The 21,916-nt window shown below is 37.2% G+C and overlaps 1 protein-coding gene across 4 annotated transcripts in view; it reads right to left on the bottom strand.

Annotated features, from left to right (window-relative positions):
- Positions 1-21,916, bottom strand: part of Akap9 (A-kinase anchoring protein 9) — a 120,914-nt gene that overhangs the window by 82,482 nt on the left and 16,516 nt on the right. For 3 of the 4 annotated variants that reach the window (XM_048339990.1, XM_048339992.1, XM_048339993.1), the window contains exons 2-9: positions 20,244-20,489; positions 18,750-18,794; positions 10,120-10,173; positions 9,596-9,763; positions 7,721-7,876; positions 6,031-6,228; positions 1,739-4,108; positions 458-668 (exon numbers count right to left, since the gene is read on the bottom strand). In XM_048339990.1, coding sequence (XP_048195947.1) covers positions 458-668; positions 1,739-4,108; positions 6,031-6,228; positions 7,721-7,876; positions 9,596-9,763; positions 10,120-10,173; positions 18,750-18,794; positions 20,244-20,489 — 3,448 coding nt within the window. The remainder of the gene's footprint in view (positions 1-457; positions 669-1,738; positions 4,109-6,030; positions 6,229-7,720; positions 7,877-9,595; positions 9,764-10,119; positions 10,174-18,749; positions 18,795-20,243; positions 20,490-21,916) is intronic. The other variant, XM_048339991.1, reaches the window with a different exon arrangement.

The raw sequence follows: 21,916 nt of genomic DNA, 5'->3' as shown, positions 1-21,916 counted from the left end.
CTCCAGAAATATCCCCTGCTACTTTCTCAAACAACTGAACTCTGTTTTCCAAAATGGATGGATGCACCCTCATAGTTCAATGCTTAATTTTCCATAGGTTTCCTTAAATTTCCAACCCAACCGTATTTGCCTAACACCTCTACTCATCTTCGCAGGAAGCACTAGCTTTTCCCTCCCTTTCTCTTTCCATTCTTCCTACCCATTCGTCTATTTCAGAATTTATCAGTTTATTTTATATATGCTTTCTGAATGGATTATGACTTCCAATGGGAAAAATGATTCAATGATTTTAGCTTTCTCAAGAGAATGTATAATGATTATATAAACAAATGAATTCAGAACTCAGATAATACATGCCCTTCTCCTATGGGTTCTGAAACAAGGATAGCATTATATTATGGTGGGTTATAGTGATACTTATCATCTCCATGGTATTTGTAAGTCAAAAACCATTTACCTGTTTGTGTTTCTACATTCTGCAGCTCTAACTGGTGTATTTTCTGAAGTTCCTTGATCCTTTCCTCTTGAGCAGAAATAAGCTCCTCTTTAAGACTGCAAAGAGCTTTATCTTTTTCATTTTCCAAATATTCACGAACCTGATTCACGTGAGTTGAATAAACCAAAGAGAGGCATATACGCTGAGCTTCCATCTGTAGCCTTAAATCGTTCTTTAAGTGAATATATACATATATAATTATTAGAATATCTTAACAAATAATGTAACTTGTTTCTTTGCATATTGTGAACTCTAAAGGGAAAACGCATTAGTTTAGAGTTTAAAAATTCATAAAAAGTAACTGAAGTCTATTACTTTTCTCACTTGTTTCAAGGAAAGTATCACAATGCTTTTACAATCTAAATTTTATAGTAAAACCTGATATTTACTGTAGCCAATATGACTTATATTTCATTTTTGTTTTAAAACAGCATCTTAAATACTAAGAATTGCAAAAAGTACTGCAATAAATACCAATCTATTCAAAATACAAATCAACAAATTTTCATTTTTGCCCCTCAATCTCCCTCTTAATGCTAACACATTTTTTTCATTTAGAAAGAAAACACTGTAGATAAAATTTGCACACTACAGATAAAATTCAATCTTCTACTTTCTCATGACACCATGTTATTACAAATCTGGTACAAATTCAGGACAGTTTTTCTACTATCACATTTCATAGTTTATGGCTTTGTGGTCTACTAGTGTAGATTCTCTTAGTTTCTTCTTTACTTGCATACCAGTGAATTATGAAAATTAGCTATCTTTCTATTAATGCCATCTTATCTTTTTCTCTTGGCAATTATTAATATTTATAGAAAAATACTGAACAGCAAATTACAAAAAAAAATTCTAATTTTCCTAACATGAAAGTCAATGTTGTTTCACTGTTGATTCTGGCCAAATGTGCTTTATTTTTCCTTTCATTCATTCATTAAAAATGTGCTAGCTGCCTAGCATGTGTCAGACATTATTTTGGCACTAGGGATAGAGCAGGCAGATCACTGCTCTGAGGAACTGACATTGTAGCACTTCTGAAGTTACTGAGTTCCAATACTGTAATTCTACAAATTGTTATTATAGAGAACAGTCTCATGGGGACTTTTCTGCCCACATTGACTTGGAACCACAATGCTCAGATCTCAGCCTCCTGAGTAGTGAGGATTATTGGCATGGCCACTGGCACCCAAGTTTAGAAATATACATTTTGAATGTTCTTTACCATATAAGTAAACATACCTGCTCTGATTGAAGTACATTAAGTTCCTGCTGAACTTTATCATTTTCCAATGGTTCAGTTGCCCTAGGCAACAATTCATTTATTAACGATGGCAAAAATAATGGTTCTTGCTTGCTCTCTCTTCTAATGGCAATATTTTCAGTTTTATCTTCCATTACTTTTGATTCTGCATCAAAACCTTTACTTATTTTAGAAATAGATCCAGAATCCCCGCTTGTCATAGTCACAGCTTCATTTTTTAAAATACTTAACTGAACATCACACAGGTTTATATTTTCTAATCTGTTGTGGTTAATTAGGCTTTCTAGCTCTCTACATCTCAATAAAACTTGCTCCTTCTCTTGTTTTAAAGATTTAACTTCTTCACTTAGGGAGCTAACTTCGACATGTTTCAGTTTTAATTGTTCAGAAATATCAGACAGTTTTTCGGATAGTTCTAATTTTTCTCGCTTGGTCACTTCAAGTTTTTCCATAAGCTCTGTTGTATCTTTTTCAATGACCTCACCAATTTCCAATGGCTCAGATATAAAAGTTTTGTCATCACTTAAGATGGTGGAGCTTTTCACTTGCATTACAGTTGGGTTTAATCTTTGTAAATGAAGCTCTTTGTTAAGTGCTTTAAGCTTGCTTTTATACTCTAATTCTAGCTTATTTTTACTGTCTTCCAAATCATCTTTTAATTTAAGAAGACAAGCATACTCCTCCTGTAACTCTTGATAGTTAACTTCAAAGTTTTTTTCAGCAAAAGAAAAAGTATTTTTTTGCTTTTCAATTTCTTCATTTAGATGAATGCATTGTTGTTTGAGGTCCTCATTTTCTTCTGAAAGTATCTGTATTTCTTCCTGCCAGCTATGGTCTTTGGATTTAGACTTACTAGAATCTATGAAAGTTAATTTTTCTTCTTGGCTAACAGGAGTAGAAGTTTTTAACATGTCTTCAAGGGCTTTCTTTTCATCTTTAAGAATGCTATTTTCTGCTTCAAGTTGGATAAATTTTTCTTGAAGGTCATCCTCTTTTTCCTTCATTTGTTTCTCCAAGAATTCAGTTTTAAGTTGTAATTCTTGAACTTCTTGTTCAAGACTACCCTTTTCCTTTTCTTCTTGCCTGAGTATTTCTATTTCTTTTTGAAGTTCGTTGATTTGAAGGATCATTTCTTCTGATTTTGAACTCACTAGGGACTGCTGTGAATCTTTTAGCTTTGAAATTTCCAGAATTAGTTGATTCTGTTTAGTTATCAAATTGTCCTTTTCAGACTGCATAGTTTCTATCTTTTGACTCATTTCATCCTGTAAGCCATCTATCTGCTGTTTATAGTGAATGCCTAAATTATCTTTAAGTTTTTCAATACTTATTCGATGTTCAATTTCTAAATCTTCCCTTAGTTTGGAAAGTTCTTCCTCATGACTAAAGAGGAGCTGTGTTCTCAGTCTCTCTAATTCTGCTTCTTGTGATTCAGCCATTCTGTCTAACACAGCATTCTTTTCCTTTTCTAACATTTCAAGTTTTATCTTGTAATTTGTAACTTCTGCTTCATGTTTTAACTCAAGTTCCTTTCTGGATTCTGATGCAAAAACAATTTCAGCCTTCAAATCTTCCACTGTACTAAGAGATTTATGCGCTTCATTCAGCTTGCTTTCTTGTTCAGCTATTGTCTGTCTAGCTCTTTGAATTTGGTCTCTTAAAAAGCTCAGTTCTTCAAGAAGGTCTTCAAATTGTCTCTGTAGAGCAGACTTTTCTCCTGAAACGACCCCTAGTTCTTCCTTGAGTTTTTCCTTTTGAAAGTTAGTATCATGCAGTTTTATATTCAGTTCATTTATTGCCACATTCATTAGATTTACTTGATCTTCGTTAACTGTAATATTTGAATGTGATTTTAAAGCATTCTCAATTTCCCCCTTATGCCGTATTTTAAGTTCTTCTATCTGTGACATGTGTTGTTTTATTAATTCTTGTTTCATCTGCACTATCTGCTGCCCATACATCTCATCCAGCTCTGCTCGGAGCTGTTCTAACTTTCTCTGTGTTTCTTGTTTCATTCTTTGTACTGTATCAATTTCAAATTGGCTATCTTTATGATTTCTTTTCTGAAGTTCTTCAACTGTCCCCATTAACTGTTTTATTTCCTCAGAACATTGTTTTTCTTTTTGCTTAGAATTAGTCAACTCTAGCTTCATATTTTTTATCTCTTGGTTTTTCTGTACAACTTGTTCCTGTAATTCTCCTAGTAGCTTATCTGTAGCTGTTACTTTATCTTTGAGTTCAATATTTTTTCCTTCTTCTTCTACTATTTTTGTATTTAATGCTTCAATGATTGCATCTTTTTCCTGCATCTCTTTCTTATTTGTGTTTTCCATTTTTTTATCTTGTTCCTTTAGAAGTAAAAATAGGAAAATTTAAGCATTCTGGCCATTACTATTATTGCTTATCTTATTATTAAAACATAGACAGAAGGCTGGGAATATGGCCTAGTGGCAAGAGTGCTTGCCTCCTACACATGAAGCTCTTGGTTCGATTCCCCAGCACCACATATATGGAAAACGGCCAGAAGGGGCGCTGTGGCTCAGGTAGCAAAGTGCTAGCCTTGAGCTGGAAGAAGCCAGAGACGGTGCTCAGGCCCTGAGTCCAAGGCCCAGGACTGGCCAAAAACCAAAACAACAACAACAAAAAAAAAACATAGACAGAAATCTCCATTTTACACAATTCTATAAAAGTAAATATTAGACTTGCCCCACAGATTCTCCCATAGCAATGACACTTAGGATTTTTGCACATAGACATTACTTGCAAGCAAACAATGTAACAGATTTAGCCTACTATGATCAAAAATTTAAATCTAAAAATACAGTCTGACTTGCCCACTGTGCATGAGCCCTTGAGTTCAATCCCAGAACCACTCTACAAAACAAAATCCAGTCTGACTAAAATTTCCCCAACTAAATCAATATAATTTCATTTCTCTAATCAAATTCTCACCTCCTCTCCTCAGTAGTACTAGGGTTTGAACTCAGAGAAGGCAATCTACCAATCCAGCCTCTTTCACTTTTTAGTTATTTTCCAAGTAGTCTTGTTTTTCTTGCCAGCCTGGACTATGATTCTTTCTACTTCATGCCTCCAGTGGAATACAGAAGCGTCACTGTACCACTGCTTGTTTTTGTTTCTGAGATAGTGATTTGCTAAGTTTATTTTGCCCAGGCTGGCCTCCAACTGTGATCCTCCTGATCTATTCCTTTTGAGTAGCTAGGACTACAGGCATGAGTCATTGTATTGGGCAAATGTTTAGTATTTTTAATAGGTAATTGTCATACTACATAGTCTTTGGATATTCTCTGAAGTAAAAAATGAATGCAGTTGTTCCTATTGACTCTAGTAACTTAAAGGTATTCTATTAACAAGTGCTAAAGAGAAAAAAAAAAGAGAAAAAGAGAAAAACAAGAAAAAAACAACAGTAATAAAAAAAGATTACTATGGGTCTACCTTAACTGCACCCATGGGCACTTAGGTGAATCAGAAATGTAATATGCAAATATGTAACTGTTTGTACCTCAAGAAACATCTACGATACCTAGTGTGCTTATGGGAGATCAACTCAGCCCTAGAGTTCTAAGTTCAAACGAAAAATTTAAAAACACACGACATACTTTCCCTAGTTTCTATTTAGGAATCAATTTTGGAAATGTAGTCAATGCTAAGTCTAGACATATACCAAGGCATATTCATTATGTCAGATAACAAGTCAAACTGAAGCCTGGGTAGTTTGGGCTCAGTTACTTAGTTGCCTTTTTAAATAAATACTGCAATCTCAAAAAGCAAGAAATAATATCCATAGAAATGATCAGGGTATAAACAGGTAAGTGAAATTGCTTTAAGAAGAGTCCTTGGTAAACAGTACTTAAAGGTATCTTGAAGGAATAATATTATGAACAGATGTAAAGAAAGAATGTCAAAAGACTAGAAAAGAAGTCTCAGACAAAAATCTTGCAGAAGTCAAGTACAGCCCAGAAAAGACCAATGTGCCATCAGTATTTGAGAATTCTGGTCCTTTTGAAAAATTATACCTAATGTAGAAAGCAGTCATTGGAATAATAGCAAATAGCATTTAAGAATTTGAATCTACCAGCTAGAACATTACTGCTTTGAAATGGATATATCATGGTATCTCAGCCTCAAACACAGATCTAAGTAGTACTATCTTTGATAAAATATTGTTTCTTAATTATAAAATTTTATGTTACATGCATAAAAACTAAAATTTCAAAGATACAAGTTGGTTGACTTTTTCAAATTAGTATACCATTTCATATACTTTAATTTTCTCTTGCAAGAAATTAATCTGCATTTTAAAGTCTTCCTTTTTCTTTTGATAATCTTCCAATAGATGGTCTTGTTCTTCCAGCTGCTGTTGATGAGTAAGGATCTGTTGTTTGGCTTGTAGTAAATCTGCAGCAGTGCTACTATGAGTGTTATTTCTCAGAGTTTCACTAGCCTGTAACTTGAAAACAAACAGAAATCTCAAATGAATTCTGGAGCAACTATAGACTAGACATCTTTTAGTGTATCACAATGGTTATCTGGGAACTCTGTTTTATAGGCCTGAGACTTCAGCAAATATGTTGCCATGACTGACTGCACTGATAAAATTATCTTTTACTTGACAAAGCAGAGAAAGTATGTCTAGTAAAGAAAGAAACAGACATGCAAAGACAAGTGGGGTCAGATGACAGTACCTTCTGGGTTCCTGGTAACTTTCTAGAGTCTAGCTCCAATTTCATCCAAAGGTTTGGTTTTATTTCTGTTCATAAATTATGTAAGATCAGCCTTACACTCTTTCCTTTGGACGAGGCTATCTTAAACTATTTTCTGTTACTTGCTATCATAAACCTCAATTAATGCAATTAGATTCCTGTGGCTCTACCAAATAAATTGAGCTCAAATCTCATGCTTTCACTCATATTTGGAATCTAGGCCAAAATGACAATAGTAACAATAACAGAAAATGAGTATAAAAGGGAGAGAGTGAAGAGAGAATTAGTGGAATGGGGAAGACTACTGGGTTAAGATGGGGAAGTTTAAAAATATATAGAGAGATGCAATAATGAAAACCACCAAATAGTGTTTGGAAAGGAAAGTGTTTGAAAAAGTAGAGTTAAGAACATATAATAAAAGTGCATTAGCTCAAAATACAGTGTACATCTATAACATTTTTTACAGTGAATTGTCTTACACTAGTAATGATTCCTAGAAATAAAAAAAAATAAAATTTAAAGAAAAAAAGGATACTAGTGAAAAAAGGGCTGGTAACTCAGCCCTATAATCCTAGCTACTCAGGAGGCCAAGATTTGATCATTAAAATTCAAAGCCAGCTGAAGCAGACAGATCTGAGAGACTCTGATCTCCAATTAACTAGCAAAAAGCCAGAAGTGGAAGTATGGCTCAAGTATAGAGCACCTGTCCAGATGGAAAAAGCTATGATGAGAGCTCAAGCCCCAGTACCAATGAAGGGGGAAAAAAAAGTTCCTGTGGCTCTACTTAAAAATAAATGGAAGAGACTTTAACTCTCACGTCTCTTTTCAATTTTTCACTACTTTTGCCTGTTATACTAAAATAAACCCTTATTAAAACTCTCAAAAACAAATCAAAGTAAAAAGAATTTATTCAGTTGAGCTACCAACATATAAAAATAACTAAAGCAAAACCATAGCATAGTTGGCACAGGGAGGATGTAACAAAAGGTTTATTTCTACAAAAACTTTTCTAAATTAGCCTGGTAAGATATTGTGTCATTTCAAAAAAAAAAAAAAGACAAAGAACAAAGAAAATAATAATGGCAAACCTCTCAGTAAGTATGAAGTTAGTTTATACTTCACCAATCTTTTTCTAACATAATAAAATAAGTAAATGGCTTTCTAACCAATTTGTCTGTTCTGGAAAGTGAAAAAAATCAACCCATTTCTAAAAATCTTATTCTAATAGTTAATACTTACGTGCTGAAACTGAATCTGTAATTTTTGACTTTGTTCTGTCAACTCTAAAAATTCTCGCATTGTCTCGTCCTTTTCTCTTCTTGCTTGTTGTAAATTAGCAGTGAGCTGGGTAATGATACCATCTCTTTGTTTAATGGCAGCTTCAAACTCTTGTAACTAAAGAAAATAAGTGGAAAGAACAAGTGCTAGAATTAATTATTTAAAATAAAATTTTGTTCTTTAAAAATATGACACTCAAAGCACACTGGTAAAATTCTCAGATTTTAAACCAACTTTCCATATTTGAATATTATTAGTTTGCTAATATTATTGTTATTTCTAAATCAACTTTTTTTTTTTTTTTTTTTTTTGCCAGTCCTGGGGCTTGGACTCAGGGCCTGAGCACTGTCCCTGGCTTCTTTTTGCTCAAGGCTAGCACTCTGCCACAAGCCACAGCGCCACTTCTGGCCGTTTTTTATATATGTGGTGCTGAGGAATTGAACCTAGGGCTTCATGTATGGGAGGCAAGCACTCTTGCCATTAGTCCATATTCACAGCCCTCTAAATCAACTTTTAAAAGAATTACCTGCATTAAGGAAAAATATATGTTCAATCAGGCTTTTCCATATAAATAATTCTGGAAAAACAAATCTTCACATTTTGGGGCTCCTTAATCTGCTACTAGACAACACTCAGATTTCATTGCAACTTCCCTCTGAAGAGACTAAAACTGACCTGTGCTTTCTACCATCATTTTTATCAGTGTCCCTTATCTTGATTTCATAACTAACTGGCTCTGACAACAGATGTCACTCTTAACTACAGAAATTATTTACAAGGACTCACTGACATCCTTACTGGGTATTCATAATGGTTTTTTTGTGGCTTTTTACTTTCTCTCAGGATGAATAGAAAAACATGTGCTTATTTAGTTCTAGCTATCATATAAAGTTATAAAGAAAAGTCTACATATATTAGCTCTGTGAATGGAATTCTAGTTTTAAATGAAGTACATTATGCTTTATACAACGACAGAAATTGTGAAGTAATTTTTTTTTTGCCAGTCCTGGGCACTGAACTCAGGACCTGAGCACTGTCCCTGGCTTCTTTTTGCTCAAGGCCAGCACTCTACCACTGGAGCCATAGTGCCACGTCTGGCCGTTTTCTATGTATGTGGTGCTGGGGAATCGAACCCAGGGCTTTATGTATATGAGGCAAGCTCTCTTGCCACTAGGCTATATTCCCAGCCTAGTAATTAACATTTTAAAACCCTATCTTTATCTGGGCACAAGTGGCTCATGCCTGTAATCCTAATTATTCTAGAGACTGAGATTCAAAGACTGAGGTTTGAAACAAATTCAAGAGACTATTAACTCCAAGTCAGAGGCATGGTTCAAGTGACAGAGTGCCAGACTTGAATGAAAAAGGTAAGCAAGAGCATGGGGTACTGAGTTCAAACCCCAGTGCTGGTATACAACAATAAAAACAACAAAAACTATTTTTAAAGAATATACAGCTGGGCACCAGTAGCTCACATGCCTATAATCCTAGCTACTCAGGAGGCTAAGATCTGAGGATTGAAATTCAAAGCCAGGCAGACAGGCAAAGTCTGTGAGACTCTTCTCTCCAATTAACCATAAAAAGCCGGAAAGCTGGAGGTGGAGTTGTAGCTCAAGTGGCAGAGTGCTGCCTTGAGCAAAAAGAGCCTAGGGAATGAGCACAAGCCCTAGTACAAAAGAACAGAATAGAATAGAAAAGAAAAGAGAGAGAGGAGAAAGAGAGAAAGAAAGAAAGGAATGGGGGGAGAGAGAGAGACAGACTCTATACACTATTATTTAAATGTCCCGTTTCTGTTTCTGCAAGTAGTGAAATAAAAGTCACAGAAGGTAAACATACTTGTTGCAGTCCTTCAGTCCCATAGGTGGTCCTCATTTCTTCCAGTTCTCTGTTTAACTCTTCAATCTCATGCTGTTTCCCAGCCAACTCATTTTCCATCATCTCTACTTGAGTATGACCATACTGTGCTCCTTGTTCAGAGTAGGAATCAACACCAAATTCTTCTTCCTAAATCAACCCAAGATCTTTAATAATTCAGTACTAGCAAAATTCTCCGGAGAGAAAGATTCAACTACTGAATTCCTTATCAAGGTCCACTTTACACATACTCACCTTCTGGAAGTTTACTAGAATGGAACTCTACTTTGTTCTGATATAGACCTTAAGAGCACAAAAAGGGTAACTGCAAATTTTGTTATAACGGTTATATAATAAAAAATAGGTAACTCTGTTCTGTTAAATATTAAATGCATTAAGAAATTATACACCCAAAGAAGAACATGCAGGAAAAAACTGTTAGTAGGCCAGATGATCTTAAGTAGTAAATAAAACATTAGTATCATAAGCAGCTTTGAATACTGTACCCTTAATAAATCTGTAGGCTTTCCTGTTTTCACCACAAAACTGCAACCATTTACCTGTATAAAAATAAGTTTCTGATGATCTTAAACTGAATTTAATACACCAAGTAACAACATTCGAACGGTCTATTTCTTATGGCTAGCAAAAAAGTCTTATTGTTAAAAAACAGGTATACTATTTTAATTGAAGTACCCAGACATATGACCAATTCAAATAATCATTTCTCAAACACTTGAATGCTTACAATGCAAGGCACTATGCTGTAGTTTTTCATGTAAATGACTTAAAGTTCTAATGAAGTGTAGTTTCTATTTGGTTTTTAGAAGGTAACTATAAACCTCAAGTTACTAGATCCTTTTCTACAAAACCTCTTTGTTAAGATCATTTCAGTAATTATTTTTCCACATTTTCTAGTAGGCCATTTATTGGTATGAATTTCTTAAAGGCTGGTAAGCAAGCCAAGGGATTAGAGGAGATGAAAAGATAAACTTTCCTAAGAACTTACCTCTGGAACTGTTTGGTCTAAGTGAATTAAACACCTCATGGGGGGAAAGGGAAAGGGGGACGAAGGAAGGGGGTACGAGGGACGAGGTAACAAACAGTACAAGTAATGTATCCAATGCCTAACGTATGAAACTGTAACCTCTCTGTACATAAGTTTTATAATAAAAATTTGAAAAAAAAGAAAAGAACTTACCTCTGGGACTAGCACTAGTACTTTCTTCTTGGATAATCTGCCAAACCTGACAGGTGTGGAGTTTTTGTGTGTTTGTTTAAAACAAAATTTACTTTTAAATAATTTTTTTTTAAATGCAGATCATCGCGGGAGAGCCAGATGGACGGGGAAAGCCAGTACCACCACCACCAAACGACCGATCACCACACCCCAGCACCCCAGCCCCGAAAAGCCCACAGCAGCACGGGACACACACACACAATCCAGGACCAGCAAATTCCCCATTACCAACCCCCCCCCCCCCCCCCCGCTCCCAAACGGGAGACCAGCTCTAGCAGAGACCCAAACCCTACAAAGTAGCTAGAGCTACCTCCCTCCCCCTCCTTACCCCCAGGGAATAAAGGAGTCCCATATCTGGCGGCTCTAGGACCCTACAGACTCTGGGAGGACAGGGGAGCTAGCAGAGGCGAAACAGCACCCAACAAGGGGACCAGGAAACACCTTAGTCAGGCATCCCCCCAAAGCCACAGCGGAGGAGCCTGAATCTGGCCACACCAGCCCTGCCCCCTCCTCAGCAGGGGCCTGGAGACTGGTAGGCATTGGAAACCCCACCTGAGGTACCTGGTCCTTGCAGACTTTTTGAACAACAGCCACAGGCTTGCTGGTGTCCAGTCCAAGCCCAGCAGGGACACTTGGGCCAAAACAAATGCCCCCCCCCCCTCACAGTTGAGGCGCAGAGTCTGTGGGCACCAACTCGCGCCCGGACACTTGAACCTGCTGGGGTCCATGCATACCACCCCCCACAGCAGACTCGCGAGAGGGCACAAGCACCCTCCAACAACTCGGGGCAGCATGTCCCCAAAGGAAGCACTAGAGTGCACACGCACGTGCCCCCTCGGAGGGCCAGCGTGGGCCAGCATAGTAGCCCTCCAGCAGGAGGATCTCCTGCCAAATCCCCCGCGGGAGCCCACAAGTGGGCAAACTACAACACCCGCTCTGATAGGCGCACTCTGCACAGGTGGGCAGGGCCCCACAGCGGCAGCACCTGCTCTGATAGGCACACTCCGTGAAGGTCGGTGGGCCGCCCCTCAACAGCAACACCTGCTCCGACAGGAGCAATCCACACAGGTGGGCGACCCGCCTCTCAGTGGCAAATCTCAATCTGAGAGGTGAGCTCCTCTGACCACGGTACCAAGTGGGAAAAAGAACCGAAGAAAGAAAAGTCTCCACGCCATGCTGAATCAGCGACCCGCAAACCCCCACCAGGGGCACGCTAGGGTCAGCACAGCACAGCGGCAGGACACTGTCCTGCAGAGAAAGACACAGAACCTACCCACCCCCAAGTGCAGTGAGGGCAACCACACCGCAACAACCGAGACGGTCACACTCACCCATTGGGCAGTAAGGTTCAACAGCTAAACGCGAACCCAGAGCCAGGACACAAACAAGTCTCCACTGTCAGACCAGCGGGAACCAGCACAAAGCCAACCCAAGGACGTCACCTACAGATCTCCAGATGCGCAAAACACAAAGAAATATAACAAATTTCATCAAAGGGCAAGCCAGCTCACCAGCTCCAAAAAGCAGTACGACTGAAGAGGAGATGGAGAATAAAAAAAACAACTGAGGCTATGATAGCAGAAATGATGCAAAGCCTCAGGAACGAATTCAGAAAAGAATTCCAGGAGTTTAGAATGGAAGTCAAGAAAGAAATGGAAGCAAAAATGGATACAGTGCAAACTTCCGTTAAAGAAGACCTTAACATCCTGAGAAGCAAAATGCATGAAAAAATAGATTTAAAATACAACTCTTTAAAGGAAGAAATTTCCACCATCAGAGCTGATCTGGCAACCATAAATAGCTCCCTGACATCTATAAACTACTGAAGGACAGAGTAGAAAAGATGCTTATAGGCACAGGAAGGAATTTCCTGAATAGAGTCCCAGGGATACACAGATAGGGGAGAGACTTGACAAATGGGACTACTACAAAATAAAAAGTTTCTGCACAGCTAAGGACATAGCCACCAAACTAAAAAGACAGCCAACCATATGGGAAAGGATCTTTACCAGCACAGCAACAGACCAAGGCCTAATATCTGTCATCTACAGAGAACTCAAAAAACTAAGCCCCTCCAAGCCCAGTAAACCAGTTAGGAAATGGGCAAAGGAGCTACAGAGAGACTTCACAAGAGAAGAGATAAAAATGGCAAAGAAACATATGAGGAAATGTTCAACATCCCTGGCAGTAAAGGAAATGCAAATAAAAACAACCCTGAGATACCACCTCACTCCAGTTAGAATGGCCTATACTTTGAACTCAGGCAACAACAAATGCTGGAGGGGGTGTGGGGAAAGAGGAACCCTTCTCCATTGTTGGTGGGAGTGCAAATTAATACAACCACTTTGGAGAACAATATGGAGGTTCCTCAAAAAGCTCAATATAGACCTACCTATGACCCAGACATACCACTCCTAAGCATCTATCCTTAACAACAGGCCTCAAGATATCAAAAAGACATCTGCACTTCTATGTTTATCGCTGTACAATTCACAATAGCCAAAGTATGGAAACAACCCAGATGCCCCTCCACAGATGAATGGATCCAAAAAATATGGTACCTATACACAATGGAATACTACATAGCGATTAGAAATGGTGAAATATTGGTATTCGCAGGGAAATGGTCAGAACTTGAACAAATAATGTTGAGCAAGACAAGCCTAGAACACAGAAAACAAAGGGGCATGATCTCCTTGATATATGACTGTTAAGGTGGGGGGAAGGGGAGACAGTAGGTCAGTGAAACCAAAAACTTCTTGTCAAATGGTATTGCCCACAGGTTTGGGTCAACAACCCTACATTATGTAACTAAAACCAAACAATTACTCAACATATAAAGGTCAAAAATAGACCTCTCAGTGTATCACAATAGCTCAAAAGCTATGTATGTACGTTCATATAAGACAAGGAGAAGCAAACCCTATTGCCGACATTACATGTAAAGCCCTAGACGAATTTCCTTTGGCGTCGGCCACTTGGATACTGTATATGTTTTTGGTACACTGTGTATTGTATATATGTCTACCTGACCTAGGGTAGGGAAAGAAAAACAGGGTGTAATATATCACAAGAAATGTACACACTGCCCTACTATGTAACTGTACCCCTTTTGCACAACATCTTGTCAAAAAATTGTTTAATTAATAAATAAATTATATAAAAAAAGCAGATCATCATCTGTCTCTCTACAGTGATTTGCAGTAAGAGAAAAAAAATCACAGAATCTTCTCCCAAGTACCTAGTGGGAAATTAACTTCAGCTCAATTAATCTACGAATTCCCCTTTTCCCACTAACAGTATAAAAATCAATTCCATTTCTTTCCTTATCTTATTCACAATTCTATAGTAAAAGAATCTAAAATAATCAAGTTGTTACTACTGAAATGTGTAAAATCCTAGAATTAGGGTTTATTCATACAAGCTATACTTTCAAAACTGAAAATCCTAATTATGGCTTCTTAATCCAAGTTTGCTTCTTTTGTTTTAATACTAAGGATAATTTCTGGGAGAGAAAGAGAAAAGCTAAGAAATATGTCTCCAGTTATTTGAATCCTTCTGATTCTTACAGAATGCCTTATAATAAAATTTATTGTATTCTCTATATCCCACTAGCTGTGAGAGGCACTAAAGGGACTTCTTGACAGTGTTTTTGCAAATGACTTTCAAGATTCTGTACCATCACAGCATTTCTCAAGAGTATTCAGAGGCACCAGGTCCTCAAGTTAACCACATGATAAAGCTGAGATACTCAACACCAATTCATCAGAGCTGGCCATAATGAACATGACAAACAAACAGCCTATCTTGTTCTTTTGCTCTCCAAGAGGTCAAAAGAAGCCTAACAATGGATGAGCAGCAATTACCTGAATCCAAACTATCCTCAGAGAAAAGCATGATTGTCCAGTTATCTACCAAACCACTCCTGAGGCTCTCGTATAATTCTCACTAGCCTCCTGAATGATGTCAACAGGGGTTCTAATGCAAATAGAGCTGGTTTTGTTCAATTCCTCCTAATAAATGTTTTACCTCAACTTCATCTGTGCCTACAACTCTAACGTTGGACTTCTCTTCATCAGCTTCATCATCCTCTTCTACTTTTGCTCATTTCTTTTCCAGTGCCTTGTCATCATGAATTTCCTTCTCGCATTTCTTCAAATTAAGAATGATGGCATAGCCTATGAATTGCAAAGTGCTTCTTCCTTCTTCAAATTAAGAATGATGACATAGCCTATGAAATGCCAAGTGCTTCTTCACTCCTTCTTTGACCTGCCTTTCTTCTATACACTCTTGTGGGTTTGTGCTTGTGTAATACTAGGGTTTGAATTTAGTCTTACACTTGCTAGAAGACACTCTGCTACTTGAATTATAACTCTGGCCCTCCCTTTTTTTCTGCTCTACTTATTTTTTCCACAAAGGGTCTCTCACTTTTTTCCTGAGCCAGCTTCTTATCATGATCTTCCTACCTATGTCATCCACATCACTGAGAACACAGATGAACCTGTTCATACCCAGCTTACTTGTTCACTAACCTTTGGCCAAAGCTGGTCTCAAATTGTGATTGCCAAGATCTTCACCTCCCAATTAGCTGATATTTTAGATATAAGCTATTGTGTCCAGGCTATATCTGATATTTTTATTTTATTTTTTTTTTGCCAGTCCTGGGCCTTGGACTCAGGGCCTGAGCACTACCCCTGGCTTCTTTTTGCTCAAGGCTAGCACTCTGCCACTTGAGTCACAGCGCCACTTCTGGCCATTTTCTGTATATGTGGTGCTTGGGAATCGAACCCAGGGCTTCAAGTATACGAGGCAAGCGCTTTTGCCACTAGGCCATATCCCCAGCCCTATATCTGATACTCTTTAAAGTATAAGATTACTTTGGTACCCCAGACAACTGGGATCACTCCAACTGTACAGTGAAGGATCACCAACAAAAGATTGATAAGCACCTATTTATCATTACTATGCTTTGTGATCACAACTACTTTCATTGCTAGGAGACAGGCTGAATAAAAACCAAATTGAGCTGGCCAGTCATGGAAATGTCTACAGCAGCCTGAAGAGCATCCATAAATTCTTTAGTATCAAACCTGCAATGGTTCCCAAACTATTTAAGAGGTCAGCCTTGGTCATGCCAATACCTGTGCTACCAAAGCCAGGGTGTGCTCCCAAGGGTTGGGGATGATGTCAATTTCCAGGTCTTTACCACTGTCTAAATTGACTCTGTTAGGGTCTCATAGCAAATTTTGTCCAATATATCAGAAACACTGGCAATCAACTCCCAATTGAGTTTTATTCCTTGTTGGAATAGAAGGTATTGATGAGAGACTTTATTCCAGAAAAACAAATATCTTCACTTCTTCCTTTAAGTGGTATAATTCCTCAGCCATCTTTAATAGAAAAGGCTACATGTACTGGAGGGCAGGGTTGTCCCTGATTGTATTTGCCTTGCATGTGGCCTTGAAGCCATAATTTCTTTCTCAATGTAATCTGCTAAATCACTGTTTCCTCCAAACTGTAAGGCAGTTAATCTGCTTTATGTGACCAAATTAAGAAAAGGTATCAGAGCATACATCTTACTGTAAGAGTGTCCTTGCTTAAAAAAATGTATATATTGTGTATATATTTCATTATTCATAGATTATTATATATAATACCACATAGATGTAACTATATTATGTCTATGTGAAATTACATATACATGTAAAATATATTTCTTACTGTGAACCATTGTTAACAAGTTTATAAACACTATTCTAAATTTTATCTTGAATGCTTACTAAAATTCCATTTATACATTATTTTGAAACACAGATGTCATGAACCAAAAATTTCAATACATTTTAAGCTCCATAATCTCCTTCAGTTTAATTAAAAATTTAAAGACTGTCTCAGTATAACAAGAATTTCTAATATTATTTGTGTTTTCATGAAGAAAGTTTAAAATTGACCATTTTTGATGCCTCACTTTTCAAATTTATATTAATAAAACTAAATTTTGCTCTATTATCCCAATATGAGAAATCAAATATATAATTTTCAACAACTTTCTTTTTTTGTTTTTGCCAGTCCTGGGCCTTGGACTCAGGGCCGGAGCACTGTCCCTGGCTTCTTTCTGCTCAAGGCTAGCACTCTGCCACTTGAGCCACAGCGCCACTTCTGGCCGTTTTCTATATTTGTGGTGCTGGGGAATTAGCCCCATAATTTTCAACATCTTTCATACAACCAATTGACATATGATAAAACTTGACTATTGTATGAAGAAAAAAATGCACCTTTAGGGATCTAGGGTGATTCAAAATATAGATAGTTCAGATGCCAAAGTATCTGAAACTTTCAATGAAGAAAGGCAAACAGAATGGAAAGATAGGAGAGAAAGGAGAAAAAGAAGAGAGCAAAAAGAGGAAAAAAAGAAGAAAAAAAGAGGAAGGAGGAGAGAGGGACAGGGGGAGGAAGAAAGAGAGGGGAAAAGAGGGACGCAGGAGAAGGGAGGAGAGGGGGAAGGAGAGGGGAAGAGTAGAGAGAAGAAAAGTAGGGAAAGAAAAATGAAGGAGGATGTAACAAATATGACAAGAAATGTACTCACTACCTTATTATGTAACTGTACCCTCTCTGTACATCACCTTATCAATTAAATTTAATTAAAAAAAAGAAAAGTAGGAAGAGGAGAGGCAAAAAACTAAGACTGAACACAGTGGCTAAAGCTTGTAATCCTAGTCACTTGGGAGGTGGAGTTTGGGGATAGTGGTGGAGGCTAGCCTAGGCATAAAAGTTCGTGATCACAAGCTATAAGGGAAGCACAACAGCTGGGGACAGTGGAATGTGCTTGTCATTCCAGGGACAAAGGAAATCACAAAAAGGAGGATGGTGGTCCAGACTGCCCAGGCTTAAAATCTGACCCTATTTCAAAACACAACACAAAACACACACACACACACACACACACACACACACACACACACACACACACACACGGGCAAAATGGCGCAAATGGTACAAGTGCTTGCTTAGCAAGGATGATGCATAGGATTCAATTCCAAGTTTAGACCCCACCTCAGAACACAAGTAACAGAATTAAAGAAGAAAAGGCAAAAGACGAAAACAGTGGTTTTATAGGTCAACATTAGATCTGGAAGTCACAAAAGCAGATTCTGAATTTTAAGTGTGGATTTTAAATCAAGATACTTCTCCTAGGGGCAATTTATATAATATAAAATCAGATACCTATTTTGGAAACCTACAATAAATTGAGACTCAAGGAAGACATTAAGTTGTTGAGTCAGAATGGAATATTTCTGCATGTCCTCTAATTCCAATATAATTGTCAAGAAATAAGAATCACTCTAAAATTAGATAATAAAATGATATATACACATTAGCAACACATATAGATATTCCCAAAGGCTAATTATAGTTTATAAACTAAAATAATTACAGCATTAATTTCAACAGACAAACTTGTATGGTTAACTAGAATTCAAGCATTTATAAAATGTTTCACTCCACTCAGGGTTGGGAAAATGGCCTAGTAGCAAGAGTGCTACTCATAAAATGTTTCACTCCAAAGAAAACAAAGTAAACCTATACTCCAAACAAAATATCTGATAAAATTTCTACTGTGCTAAATAAGGACACTTTGTAATGGTTATGTGTACTAAGAAATTCAGTTTCATCACTTTTCCAGAAATAAAACTGGTTCTCAATCTAATTAAGGACTAAGCTATTAACAAGTAAGACAGTGAGCAATCTGAAAAAAAGATAAAATACATTTTTGTGTTTTCTAGCTACTTACAATGTTATTTTATTATAAATTTACAAGAAATAAAGAACCAGTTAAGATTTTCAATAATAGAAAACACCAATTTTGTTTGAAAATAAGATGTTATGTAGTCTTACCTCTGAACTATAATCATCTGCTGTGGTTGAAATTTCACTTTCCGGCTAAAACAAAAGTAAAAACCTATTGTAATCATGACTTTTTAAAACTGCTAAGTATTATACTTTATTAAGCTATTAGGGTTATTAACATATGTTAGAAAACTCACATAAAATTCAAAAATTCGCACAAAATATTACCAACAAGAGACATTCAAATCTGCACAATTTGTACTTAATTCCAAATTACTTTGCTAAATAATGCATATAAAATTTATCAAATCATTTTTCTAAGCATAGTATTCTCAAGAGGAATGTTACACAACGTCTTATACCTAGTACATATGATCTATAAGCCAAGAGCACCAAAAAAGACAGCATTACTCTAACCCTTCTACCTCTATCCTCCCAAATAATACACACTAGGGTAACTTGGGTATTCACTATGCAAAATGATCACAAAGTGTAATGATGACATGCTGTCTTAGTTTTCCTAGCAATAGAAAGGTTGTGATGTGCTCTAGGAAGAAAATGTGTATCCGATGAGCTTTGCTTAGATTTTGAACAAGGATAGGCTAACAGATGCACAAACACACATAAAACAAAATTGTGTATCCAATAGCTGATAAAATGCCCCATGGCTCCCAGAAACCAAATTCTGATTTCTCCTAGGAGAAATGGTTCAGTATTCACTATTCAGCATACAGGGCAAATGACAGAAATTGCCTGTATATGCAGAATAATTGTTAAAGAGCAAGTGCCTTGAACTTATGGTCTTGCTGTTTCATCTGCCCAAGTGCTAGAATTAAACACATGCAACATCATGCCTCTTCATCTTTCATATTTGTATTCTTTTTCATCTGTGTTTTTGTTCTTCTGTAAGAGAAACTGTCTCACTCTTAGGATAAATAGCTTATCTCCATTCTAGCCTGACCTTTTTTGTGTGTATGTGCCAATTCCAGGATTTGAACTAAGGCTTTACACTTTTTGGGCTGTCTTGCTAACAGCTGGCACTCTTGAGGAGCCACACTTCTAGACCAAATTTTGCTAGTCAGTGGGGAGATGGGAGTCTCACAGACTTTTCTGCCTGGGTTGATTTGCAACTGTGATACTTACTACAAGTCTGAGCCTCCTGAATAGCCAAGATTACAGGTATAACCACTGTTGCCTGGCTTACCATGACCTTTTGAATAAAATTTAAATCCTCACATATTCCAATCTTGCTGTTTTCAAATAAATGTCATAGAATAATCCAAATAATTATCAGCATCTACCTTGTCCAACACTCTTCCTTCTTTTTTCTTCACCTACTCTATCAGTGGCCCAACCCTTCCACTCATCATTCTAATCTAACCATAATTTCTCTGTCACGAAACTCACTCTCAGGAGTTATTGCATAAGGTCAATTTAGCTGCTGTGCTACTTAAGTTTGCAAAAGGACATAAAAACTATGACTCACTGCAACTACTTTCCATTTAGAGCTCTAACGTTTCAGAAATCTGGATGGATACTTACTTCAACAGAGAAGAGCTGGTCATGCTTGATTATTCCTCCACTATGCAAAGTTCTCATTACTGTGGAATCGGGAGTCACAGCTGATTCTACTCGCTGAGAACTATTTACATATATCTCATCACTCTGTTGATCAATACTCAAGCCATGCATAGCATGTTTACTACTTGAGACTTTTCTCTTTCTTTTCTGCTTCTTAGGAAGAGTCTGCCCATCAGATTGAGCTTTTCTTTGTCGAAACTGGGCAAGCTACAGAAAAAAAGAAAAAGAAAGTTCTATTATCAATTGTTCTTTATTGTTACTAAGAATAAGGCAGTTTGGGGATCAAAGCTATCAGGGAATGATTTCTCTAAGTTTAACCTAACACTAAAAGAAAATGATGAGAAAAGTAAAGGACAATCATTAATAATATAAAGTCTAACTATACTGAAAAAAAAAACACACTAGGCCCTTCTAAATGGGGGTTAAAAACTGAAAATTTCATGTCTGAAATTAAGTCAAGGGTTAGGTAGGATGAGAGAAAAAAGGTACTGAAATTTGTTTATTTCATAACAGTAAAATCTCTAGATTTAAGATTATATGAAAACACACACATAAACACAGGTAGCTCCAAGTCTGTTTGCTTCTAGGGATTTCTGGGAATTCTGCTTCATACTAAAGGTAATTATGCTAAAATACTTAGCTCTTAAAATGGCCACTGTAGCCTAAATCATAAAGGGAAAAAAAAGAAATAATTTAAATTTCAGACTTTAAGATGCTCTGGCCCTTTAGCATCAGTAAATCATCATCAGGATTTCTCCTACATACTGGGCGCTGTTCACCAGCGCCCTGCCCCACTAATTAGTATATTCTCTTATTTATAATTATCTTAAAAGGAGACTTTAGTCCTTTGTGAGTTAAAAGTAAATCCTAGGCTGGGAATATGGCCTAGTGGCAAAAGTGTTTGCCTCGTATACATGAAGCCCTGGGTTCGATTCCGAAGCACCACATATATAGAAAATGGCCAGAAGGGCCGCTGTGGCTCAAGTGGCAGAGTGCTAGCCTTGAGCAAAAGGAAGCCAGGGACAGTGCTCAGGCCCTGAGTCCAAGGCCCAGGACTTGAAAAAAAAAGAAAAAAAAATCAAGAAAAAAAAAAAAAGCAAATCCTATTTCCTTTGTAAAAGAAATAAAAATAAAAACAATAATACACAACTATCATAATTGGAAAGAAAACTGGGAAAGCAAAAACATTTCTACAATGTTACTGAGTGTTTTTTAATATAAATGAGAGGTATGACCATGAGTAGTGGCTCAGACCTATTATTCCAGCCACTTGGGAGGTAGACACTGGAAGGATCATAGTTTAAGGCCAACTTGGGCACTTTCCTCCTTTTATCCCACTCCACACAATCTCAACAAACAAGCCTGCTGTAGTGGTATACACTGAAATCCCAGTTACCTAGGTGTCCATAGGTAGGAGGACTGTGGTCTATGATCACCTCAAGCAGAAATGCTACAACCTATCTGAAAAACAGCTAAAGCAAAAATTGGCTGGGGGTAGAGTTCCTTCCTAACAAGAATGAGGGCTTGAATTCAAACCCCTGTAACTGCTAATAAGCAAATAAAATTCAGAAGTACTAAGCACACACTTTAAGCAATACTGTTAACTACAGTAGATTTATATCAAAAATATGAAT

This window comes from Perognathus longimembris, chromosome 2 (assembly GCF_023159225.1).
Source record: "Perognathus longimembris pacificus isolate PPM17 chromosome 2, ASM2315922v1, whole genome shotgun sequence".
NCBI classification, from domain to species: domain Eukaryota; kingdom Metazoa; phylum Chordata; class Mammalia; order Rodentia; family Heteromyidae; genus Perognathus; species Perognathus longimembris.
This window is presented reverse-complemented; position numbering and strand designations above follow the sequence as displayed.